This window comes from Girardinichthys multiradiatus, chromosome 23, assembly GCF_021462225.1.
Source record: "Girardinichthys multiradiatus isolate DD_20200921_A chromosome 23, DD_fGirMul_XY1, whole genome shotgun sequence".
NCBI classification, from domain to species: Eukaryota; Metazoa; Chordata; class Actinopteri; order Cyprinodontiformes; family Goodeidae; genus Girardinichthys; species Girardinichthys multiradiatus.
Genome location: NC_061815.1, coordinates 50185787 through 50197958, shown reverse-complemented (window position 1 = coordinate 50197958; position 12172 = coordinate 50185787). Strand labels below are relative to the sequence as shown.

Here is a 12172-nt window from a genome sequence, read left to right as displayed (position 1 = left end):
ATTGCTCAGATAATTTAGCTTTTTGTGATCAAACCGGTCATTAAGCTTGTTTGAAGTTGTGTTGTGAACTTTACTGCTTCTTTAAAAGATCAATAAAAGAATAATTTCCAATAATGTTTTTCAGCTGGTAAACATCAGATCTATCATCACATTTCCCAGCAATTTTTAAGGGTTTCTTGACATTGCTTATGAGGAAGAAACACACTTACAGAATCCTGAGGTTCTTCAGCCCAGAAAAGTCCACTTTAGTGATTCTGGTGATGTTGTTTCTGTTTAAATCCCTGCAGAGAGAAACAGAATGGTTACACATCAGACTTGGAGCATCAGTTTGGTCATCAGTAAAACAGACCGTTTCCTTCCTTGTCCCGTCTGTGTCTGAAAACATGATGAATGGAGGTGTCAATGTAAAATAACTGGTCATAAGAACCTGTTTGGAGTATAGAGCATGTGTACTGGGAGCAAAGGTGTAAAATTCACTGTAGGGTTTATTCATGGTTTGAAGATGCCACTCCAACCATTCGTCATGCTGAGGTAGGTAGATCCTTCTCAGAGTAGACTGAGTGTCTGCATAGGATGGCATGATATCATAAATGTAACTGTTGCACATATGTGCAGTATCTTAGGTGTCTCAGAGTTGTGATGCTCATAGCTTAGAGTTTTACAGCCTTTCTATAAAATTCATGGCACCCTGGTTTATCTGGAGATCGAACTGTGTGTTAGAGTAGTGTAACGTAGGAAGGTGATGCTGGGGACTTATTTTCCCTGCGGAAGCTAATATTCCTGCAACACTACAAGGAATATGAGTCTGTGTGTTTATCTGCATTTTTCTGTCTCCTCAGACAAATTCATGAATGTGGCAGTGAGACAGAGTGTGAGGACGGCCTGCATAGCATCTGAGGCCACACACATGAACAGAAGCACACAAACATACTAACACAAGCAGAGGGAAGCCAAAACATACAAACACTCCAGCTGAACTGATGGCAACAACAATTTAGGCACAATTTCCAGTGCAAAATCTCCCCACAAAAAAACCAAACAGGGAAACGATTATTTTCTCTTTCCATCAACACAGTTTAAAAGCTCGTCAGGTTTCCTGGATGTCATTCAATCTGTTTTAACTACGGGTGCACGATGTATACACACCGCAATAGGAACTGACACCCTATGAGTGTGTTTGTATATACACTGGCTCCCTTTAAAAGAGTCTACTGTTTATTGAGTATTGAGACGCTAAAGGAATCAAGGCGACACACACACACACACGCATTCACCAGGCAGGCAGTCTGAATGCTTTTCATAACACACCTAAACATTTATAAATCTGATTTAAGACCATATTAGGTTTCAAAAGGGACCCCGACACCACCATGACAAGCTCTGCTAATAGGAGCCATACCACAGGCTCAGACTGGGAGCCCCACTGTAGACCAGACCAGTACTTGCCTTAGGACCAAACTCAGCACCATGGCCCACCAGGGTGTCCTCAAAGGCCTCCAGGGTAATGAATGCTTTCAAGCTCTTATCTGACACAAATGAGAGCGACCCACAAGAATTCCCACACTGAGCTAAAGTACAATCTGATTTGGACCTAAAGATTCTTGACCTGGGAAAAAGAAAATCCTAGAATGAGCCTTAACACTTTTCTACATGATGCAGCTTTCAGCATCTCACAGCACTAATAATAAATCATCATAGACCATTTTGAGCCAAGACTCCTCAAACTTCTTCATTTTTTGTCACATCACAGCCACAAGCATCATAGGTTTTATTCAAACAGGAGAAAAATCTTAATTTTTAAATCAGAAATCTGAAATGTGTGGCAGACATTTGTATTCACACCCTCTTTCCCTACAGGTTCAGCTGAAGGTCTTTTGGGTTTTATCTACTGGCTTCAAACATCTACAGACTGAACATTTTTGCTCATTCTTCTTTGCAGAACAGCTCAAGCTCAGTCAGATTGGATTGAGAACGTCTATGAACATCAGGTTTCAAGTCTTGACTTTGACTAGGCCATTCTAACACTTGAATCTGCTTTGATCTAAACCATCCACTGTTTCTCAGGCTGTATGTTCAGGGTGATTGTCCTGCAGCAAGGTGAACCTCCATCCCAGTCTTAGGTCTTCTGCAGCATCTAACAGGTTCTTCCAGGGTCATCCTGGAATGAGCTCCATCCATCTTCCCATCAACTCTGTAGTTACTTTAAACGGGAGGCTGTGGGAATAAATGGGATATTGTTGATTTATTATTCGGAGCATTTAGAGGGTGCTGCCTCCTTGATGAACTTGTTCCTGGTGTCCATTTGTAATTTCAGGTGTCCTCTTTCTCAGAGTGGTTCTGAGACAGCATTTAATCCAAAAAGCTCCATTGCCCTCCTCGTCATCTCCATCCATCCTTTCCTCACTCTGCCACTCTTCTTTCTACCTGGACTTTCTTCAACATTTGGAGGCAATCTGTCTCTCCCCACTCTCATTCTCTGCTTCCTTATCACTCACTACTTCACAGTTGACCAAACAATGTTTTTACTTCTTCATCTGTCTCTCCGCCTGTAATCTCTCGTCTTTTATCTCATTGTTCACTTATTTGTTACAGTTGGCTGCATTTTTCCTGCTCTCTCCACAGCTAATCTCTCCATCGTTATCTTCATCTCTCTCTTGCTCACAGTGGGAACTCTTGCTCTCACCAGGGAGACGGCTCTGCAGTCAAACAAACAGTGGGGATACAGTTCCAGGTACAGCGTAAAGAAATCGGCCCGATCTAACAACAGCACATGAGAGGTGAAAATCTGAAGCTGATGCCAGACGGGCAGGGTAAGGGTTCCCCTAGAAACAACACATTTATTTAACTGAACTGTGTCATCTCAAGAAGCTTCATTTACAGTTTCTGTAGGTTTATAAACTGTATTTTTGAGCTTGTTTTTGTCAAACAGGTTGGTATTTTAGCAGATTAAGAAGTGATGCAGAGAAGCTATGCAGATTTGCCTCAGATTAGATCTGTTGGTAGGAATACCTCTAGACTGTAGTGATGTGTTCGTCAAGAACGGCTCTAAGAGCCGGCTCCTGATTGGGAGCTGGTTCTTTCTCTTCACGCCACAAGGGATTGGTCAGAAAGTTTGACGTTGTGTCTGTCTACACTAGCAGAGAGGTGGAGGGTCGGCAGTTATACAAACTGACTGACTATTTGGGAATGGATGTGACCAGCGCTGAAACACCATGAGCAAAGCTGCTGTTACAATAAATGGGCTCTGTTCAATGTTGCTGCTTAGGTTGGTGTTTGGTGTTTAATGTAGTTGTGACCTGATGGCTGCATGGATAATAAAACACTGGGTTCACACTCAAAATATGACTGTCTCCTGGTGTCTGGGTTTTGCTACATCTTCAATTAGTATCTCACTTTCGTGTATATTTCTGTTTTTGTGGGAAATAAATTAGTTCAAGCAACAGAAACCTAGCGGTCCACTTGTGTAGATGTGAACCCAGCAATCGCTGCAGGGTGCAGACCAAAACAACCGTGCCAAGACCGTTTGGAGGAGGTGGTCTCGGTACGGTTCCAACCGAACACTAGAGCGGTCTGTTTATGGTGTGAACGTGATCCGACCTCGATCCCACACAGCTACCAGGTGTTCGCTGCAGGCTTGATCCAAACGCCTTCCCATAGCCAGGGTAGCATTGCATTGTGGGATGCAGTAGAGCAAACAAACTAATGAACAAGGTCTTGTTGAAGTATAAAGCCCCATGCAGCTTTTAAGATGTTATCTCAAAAGTATTCTGTATACTTCTCAGATAATTTTACCTGAAATAAAATACAGAAACACACTCATGATAAGATTAAATTCTCCATGTTTTCTACCAGCTCAGAATCTGCTTCCTGTATTTATATTTGGTTCTCCTGAACCAGACACATCCGACAGTTTGAACATTCTGCTCTGGTTTTTGTTTCTTGTCAGCTTCAGTTTCCTCTGTGTAGAAAGAAACCATTAAAAGGTAACAAACTCATCAACTGATTCGGACGAAAACAAATAGACTGTGTGAAAACACACTAAGGCCCAACATGAACCTGCTTTCATTCCTCAAGTTCTTCAAGTATAAATCCATGTTGTTCAGTTTAAGGTTCTCCAAGTTCTCCACCTCTCATGAACATGTTCATTTGAAGGCCTTTGTGCACTGCACTCAGTAGGAGCGGCCATGGGAATCTGAAAATGGTCCGGCATGCAGGAGCACAGCTACAGCTGGACCTTTGGTAGGGAACTACACACTGATTGCTTGATGGCTGACAGCTAGGTGTGGTTTGAAAACAGGCACTTAGATCCTGTTGAATGTTGGGAGTTTTATCCAACAAAGGCTGCATGATGCCGTCATGTGTTTGCATGTTGCTGCTGCATGCAAAGGTCTGAGCGGTCTGCAGCCTTCACCTGAACAGCACCAGGTTTTCAACTGTTTATCTGATTTACAGTCAGTATGTGAAATGCAGCACTGGTGAAACAATTCAGAATCAGTTCCTCGTTTCATCTGATAGATGGAAAGACCTGGTCAGAGTGGAGAGATTTTCCCTAAAAACCAGCAAACTGAGGATTTCAGCAACAATGGGCTGATGAAGCTTTTCTGTTTGTTTGCACCTGGACTGTTAAAGCCTGGGTGTCCATCCCACCCAGCACTAATGCTCCATATCTAATTTAACTGACCACCTGCATGTCAGGCAGCTAACAGCAGGCTTTGATAAAAGAGGCCTAACGACTGTTTGTTTCCAATTCAGCCAGAGATAAGGTGGGCATGTGTGTATTTGCAGGAGGGAAACAGTAGAAAGCAAGAATGCAAACATCATGTGTTCTGGGAATTAATACTCCTGGTCCTGAAACCAGTCAACCTCCTGCCTTGGACAGGCATCCTGTCTGACTTCTACACACATGTCTTATGGTTTGAGGTGCTGGTCGAACCCAGAATGAGGAGCACCAGGCAGGTATGCAGGAGAAATGACAGATCAGGTAAGTCCAGAAAGTTTAATGCGATGAAAAGCGGAAGTGTTTGCAGCTGTTGTAAACCATAAATTCAGTTTTTTTGCATGGTGGGTCACTGCAGGTTGCCTCTTTTTTCTTTCTCACCTTGACCTCAGATTTTACTTGGACTTGTTTCTGTTTTTCTAACATCAACAGCAGTTTCCTCTCTCTGCTTTATCTTTCTGACACCGTGACATTTCCTCTTTCCACTTTTTCACTCACTCTATTGGGCCCTGCGTCCATATCTTTGTCTAGCCCATTTCTTTATCTTCCTTTCATCCTTTGTTGTTCTCCATCCAATGCCTGGTTTCCAAATGCATTCACTTCCTCTCCTAATCTCTTGTTATTTTCCACAAAGCCCTTTTAGAGCTTTGCTTTCCCATTCCTCCTTCCTTGCTCTCCATCTGTCTCGCCGGTTCATAGGTATGCCTAATTTGGCTCTCTGAACCTCCCAGTTACGCAAGGAATCCTAATTGCCTTCTTCCTTTTCCTCTGAATTCCAAACTGTGGTTCTGTCCCCCAACGCAGGCCCGATTTGCTTCTAAACTGGTTTCATTATAGCTGAAATCCATCCACTTCAAATGTTCAACTCTGGCTTCTGGAAGCAGTGTCATCAGCCTAACTGGAACCTGCATGAAAACCTTAAGGCCACTGGACCTAGATGGAGACCGTTTTCAACATGGCCTCCAATGACAAAGATGATATATAAGGAACAGATCAGGTTCTAAAACAACTCAAACTACATCATACATATTATTAATAATAAAGATGGGAAACATAATATTCTACGTTCCCACTGATCAACAGAAATGGTCGTGTGCAGCTAGGACGTCAGTAGGACATGGTACATCTCGGACAGGTCTCCAGTCCATCACAGAGACACACACGACAGACAAACATCCCCACACTCACTCACACCAGGGCAATTTAGAGAAACCAATAACTGAAACCATGAACCAGATCTTTACCTTCGCTGAATCACATAGGGGTTCATGGAGGTTTGGTTGACCTGCCAAAGATATGCTTTTTGGATATGGAGAAGGCTTATGACTTTGTTGGGGAAGGTATTTTTTGTGGGTCCCTTATGGGTTCCTTTGAAGGACTGGTCCTTGGATAACCAAAGAAAGAACTGGAAACCTCCCTTTGGTGGATCTGGAAGCATGTTCAACTTAGAGGACACCCAGAAGTCACTGGAGGGACTTCTGTCCTGGTGACACTTGAATCTCACAGCAGGAATTGGTCCCAGAACCACCAAGGTGACTGAGGTATTAGGTTGAAGCCCTGCATCGCCACAGTCTAGATTTACTGGTGCTGCACTGTGAGTGAATAGGAAGGGCTGCAGGTTCAGGAATTTTTTGGCTGCTGAGAAGCTACCAGACAAGAACAAATCCAAGTGCTGCTTCACAAAAGCTTTAGAGGACCTGGGAGATTAAACTGTACAGGAGGCTGATGGAGAATGGAATGAACAAGGAAAAACCAGCATATGGAAAAATCCATATTTCCACTGTGAGTTGGGGTGACGAATGGACTGAAAAGGGAAAATTACAAGTCAGACAGTCATGCTCCATGCACCGCCACACGCCCACAAATAAAACCACGCAAGCATGCATACATGCAGGTGTAGAGAAGACAACAATGAAAAAAAGGAGTCCCTGCAGCCAGAGTACGTGTCGCTTTGGTGACTGTGGCTTTGCTTGTTACTATCTTAAAACTCCATACATACACAGACATCGAAGCACACACACACAAACCTATATGTGCATCATGGTGTCACACACACACAGGACTTCTGTTTCAGAAGGTTGTTCGTGACTCTGGCTTGTTTCGGTGTGACAGTCTCTCTCTTTCTCATTATACGTCAAAGTTTCCATCTACAACCAGTTGCATGTTTAATCCATTGAAAGAATGAGAGTGAACTGTGTCCCTGAGCTTGATGAGATTTCCCATGTTTGCAATGTGAAAGAATATACATATGAGACATGAATAAGCCGGTTTTGATTGGTGTGTAGGTGTGTGTGTGTGCGTGTGTGTGTGCCATCTTTGTGGCCTTAATTTAACTTTGACATGCAGGATACTTTGGCCGCTCCTTATGACATCAAAGGCTTGTTTGAAGTTTAAAATAAAATGAGATTTCCCTCCAACCTGTGTTTATCCAAGTCATCATCATACCATGGCCCTCTGCTGCAGCAGTGACACCATACACGGCATATTAATCGCTCAGCTCTTGTAAACAGAAGCACTGCATGACTCCAGAAGCAGCAGTGAAGCATGCAGATGGGAACCCGACCACAAGGTTAGCAAAACTTACTTTGGAGAGTAAATAAAGGAGAACTGTAAAATAAACTGGTCACATTCCCTCTGTAGCAGTTAAAACACAATTTAAATGGTTCAACCTGCAGTAAAAAGACATGTTGAGCATAAACTGTTCACGGAAATCCTCTGCGGACACAAGCAAATATGCAATGTGCTTTCAGGTAGCTTAATTTAAGCAACTGTGGTAAAATTTATTGTAAATATGAAAAAGTAACATCAGTTTTCAGGTCTTGCCACAGATTCTCAATTGGATTAAGGTCTGGACTTTGACTAGGCCATTCTAACACCTGAATCTGGCTTGATCTAAACCATCTCATTGTATCTCTGGCTGTATGTTTAGGGTGGCTGTCCCACTGGAAAGTGAACCTCCAGTCTTTTGCAGCCTCTAACAAGTGAACTCTGACCAGCTTCCCTGTTGCTGCTGAAGGAAAGCATCCAACAGCATGATGCTGCCACCAGTATGTTTCACTGTGGGGGATGGGATGGTCAGGGTTATGTGCAATGTTAATTTTCCTCTACACATAGGGTTTTGCATGCAGGTCTTAATTTTGTTTTCATCTGAGCAGAATAGCTTCTTCCAAATGTTTTTCATGTCTCCTCACCATGATGCTGCCACCACCATGTTTCCTACATGGTTTGGGGCAAACTTTAAACAGGACATCTTCTGGCTTTCTTTCATTAGCGACTTTCTTCTCCCTGGTTCCATAAAGATCAGATTTATGAAGTGTACAGCTAATATTGAAAGCTTGTGGATGTAATGTGGATGTAATGTGACAAATTGTTGAGCAGGTCTGCATAGTTTTCCAAGACACTGTAACTGCCCATTTGTTTGCATGCATGGACCAGGTTCTCCATATAAATAGTGAGCTTATTATACTAGCCTCATGTGTTTACTGCATCTTTGTACACTGTGCAGAATTGGTGCTGGGGTTTTAATGTAACATTCAGCCTGGTTCATTTCCCAGAAGGCCAGTGGGCACCCTCTGTGATAGCTGGCTGTTCCTTTGCCAGGCAAAAAGTCATTATACAGAAAGGTCAACTGGCCACATGCTGCAGAGACTTTGAGAAACAGTATCACCCACTGACCTAGAGCTGGAGCCTGAAAGTTGGTTCCCTGTATCGGAGCTGTTTGCTGCACCAAAGCTGAATCCAACATATTTTGACTGGGACAAACTGGATACCACAAGATGGCCACGGATGATAGGCGTGACATCAACAGGCTGTTTCAGAACAGCAAGCTCATTGTGGTTTTTACTTCTTACTTTAGATTTGTCTGCGATAGCAATAACCCTCAGCTGGATTTCATCAGCAGGGTCCTCCTCATGATGACAGTAAATAACTGCTGAATGATGGCGTTAATTCAAAGGTTAGCTAAGCATGCATGCTAACTGTAGCTATGGTGCACATCTGCATGCCTGCTCAACACACAAGATAAGTGGCACTGTGGGAAACTTTTAAATCATCTCTGATATATTGTTGTTTTTACTTTTATTTAATTTTAAAGATAAATCTCATTGAGACACAAACACATTTTCAAGAGTGAACTGTTTTCTATATACTTCTAAGGGGTCAGACCATCTTTGAATAATCAGTTCTCCAGACTTTCAGAAGATCTAGTCCAGTTCTGGATAAGAATGTAGAAACTAGAAAATTGGTGGAAGGAAAAGAAGTGTCCAACAGAAACTATCAATAGCAGAGGAATCATTTTCAGCAGCTTGTGATTTAGGAGTTTTGGTTTTTTCATACCTGACATTTTCAGAGCTGTCTGCTGTGTGACCATTCCTACTTGCCTCAGGGATGTTTCATAACCACGTTGACAGCTAATGATTTCAGTCATTTTCTGTAATTTACCAACAGTCTACTGTAAGAAAATGTGGTAATGCAACTCCAATAGATTTTATCCAGCAGCAGCAGGTCATTTAGAGGTTTTCTGGTTTAATCAACGGTCCTAATCTGTCACATTTCATTAGAATCATCAGGCCCAAACATAACTCACAACCAGAATCCGTGGAAACAGGGTGTAACATAAGAGCTTAAAAAAACAAGATGCAATACATTAAAATACAGAAGAGGTCTGACCATTTTTATGATTATGTATGTCACATAACACCTAATGGTGAGGTCGGACGAGGTCTGTATAGGAAGGGCTGAGATGACCTGCAGCCTTAGAAAGTCACGGGAGCAAAAACCCTGCAGAGACTTGATGAAGAACTCTAAAGGTCATCTGTGTGCTGCATGCAGGACTTCAGATAAAAGATCTTTAGCAATCTTCTCTCCACCTTTTTCCTTAAAATATAACATCTATATAATAAAAACGTTTTGAGGTCAAACACTTAAATGAAAATGAGTAAAAACCTGATGCATGACATCAGTTCACCTTCAAAACATCTGAAGTAGAAATTCACAATAACTGTTAGGGGAATGTAACGGTTCTGCCCGGTCGGTTCAGTTCGGTACCAAACAAACACAGCTTTGTTTTAACTTGGACTCATGAAGAACAATTATGTGGAACTAAGAGCTCAATGCAACGTTCTGTAGGGCAACTTTAAAATGTGACACCTGAACAATCCAGAGATGACTCCCAGCTATCACTAAACTCTGCTCTTAGGGAACATGCAGGTTCCCCATGCAGCTACAGAAGAGATGGATGGATGGATGGACGGATGGATGGATGGACGGATGGTGTGACATGGATGGATGGACGGACGGTGTGACATGGATGGATGGATGGATGGATGGTGTGATATGGATGGATGGTGTGACATGGATGGATGGATGGATGGATGGACGGACGGTGTGACATGGATGGATGGATGGTGTGATATAGATGGATGGTGTGACATGGATGGATGGATGGATGGATGGATGGATGGACGGATGGTGTGACATGGATGGATGGATGGATGGATGGTGTGATATGGATGGATGGTGTGACATGGATGGATGGATGGATGGTGTGACATGGATGGATGGATGGATGGATGGATGGTGTGATATGGATGGATGGTGTGACATGGATGGATGGATGGATGGTGTGACATGGATGGATGGATGGATGGTGTGACATGGATGGATGGTGTGACATGGATGGATGGACGGACGGTGTGACATGGATGGATGGATGGATGGATGGATGGTGTGATATGGATGGATGGTGTGACATGGATGGATGGATGGATGGATGGACGGACGGTGTGACATGGATGGATGGATGGTGTGATATGGATGGATGGTGTGACATGGATGGATGGATGGATGGATGGACGGATGGTGTGACATGGATGGATGGAGTGACATGGATGGATGGACGGATGGATGGTGTGATATGGATGGATGGACGGATGGATGGTGTGACGATGGATGGATGGACGGACAGACGGATGGTATGATATGGATGGATGGATAGATGGATGGTGTGACGATGGATGGATGGATGGACAGACGGATGGTATGATATGGATGGATGGATAGATGGATGGTGTGATATGGATGGATGGATGAGTGGATAGATGGATGGATGGATGGACGGACAGATGGATGGATGAGTGGATAGATGGATGGATGGAGAGACGGACGGATGGATGGTGTGACATGGATGGATGGATGGATGGATGGAGAGACGGACGGATGGATGGTATGATATGGATGGATGGATGGAGAGACGGACAGATGGATGGATGAGTGGATAGATGGATGGATGGAGAGACGGACGGATGGATGGTGTGACATGGATGGATGGATGGATGGATGGAGAGACGGACGGATGGATGGTGTGACATGGATGGATGGATGGATGGACGGACGGATGGTGTGACACGGATGGATGGTGTGACATGGATGGATGGATGGATGGAGGGACGGACGGATGGAGTGACGGACGGATGGTGTGATATGGATGGATGAGTGGATAGATGGATGGATGAAGGGACGGATGGATGGTGTGACATGGATGGATGGATGGATGGAGGGACGGACAGACGGATGGTATGATATGGATGGATGGTGTGATATGGATGGATGGTGTGATATGGATGGATGGACGAATGGATAGATGGATGGATGGATGGAGGGACGGACAGATGGATGGATGAGTGGATAGATGGATGGATGGATGGAGAGACGGACGGATGGATGGTGTGACATGGATGGATGGATATTTTTGTTGATCTGCAAACAAAACGGTTTTAATGACTTAGGAGTTCTTATGATATTTAGACAGTCCAGTGTACACGATGTACTTGAATGCACCATTTAACTGCAGCTGTTGATGAGTCCCATTTGGGTTAGAGGGACCCATCAGGAGGGTATCAGTGTGTTGTAGCATCTCATCTGCTGTTGTTTCAGGTGAGTCAATCAGTTCAGTGTGGAGTAGCATGAAGTTCTGGTTCAGTTCACCGTTCCATCCATCCATCCATCCATATCATACCATCCGTCCATCCATCTGTCCTCCGTCCCTCCATCCATCCATAATAAATATTACAACAACTGCCATGCATCTGGGACTACCAGACATTTTGGGCAGAAGCTGTAAATTATTTTTAAAAACATCAGCTGTGTTCAGGTAAAAGGTGTCAGGAGTAATCAGCTTGTTATGGGTTCTGATTCCATCAAATCTATGTTTATTACACTAACTGGACTTGTGTCAGAACACACACACATATTCCAGGCGCACCACGAACCATTGTCCCACAGCTGAGGGTGTGGTGGCTACAGCATCCACTGACCAATCAGCACAAAGCTTTGATAAGAGCCAGAAGCAAAGGCTGGAACCTGCTGGATCCGTTTTTCAGAGAGAAACACACACACACAGCAGGATCCTACTGTTGTGTGCTCAGTGGTAGGTTGGCATTCAGAGGGGAAATGGGG

The 12172-nt window shown here is 43.7% G+C and overlaps 1 protein-coding gene across 1 annotated transcript in view; it reads right to left on the bottom strand.

The window, feature by feature from the left end:
- slit3 (slit homolog 3 (Drosophila)) overlaps window positions 1-12172 on the bottom strand; it is a 304073-nt gene that overhangs the window by 279652 nt on the left and 12249 nt on the right. Inside the window, exon 2 of the mRNA XM_047353248.1 lies at window positions 210-281. Within this exon, the coding sequence (XP_047209204.1) occupies window positions 210-281 (72 nt within the window). The remainder of the gene's footprint in view (window positions 1-209; window positions 282-12172) is intronic.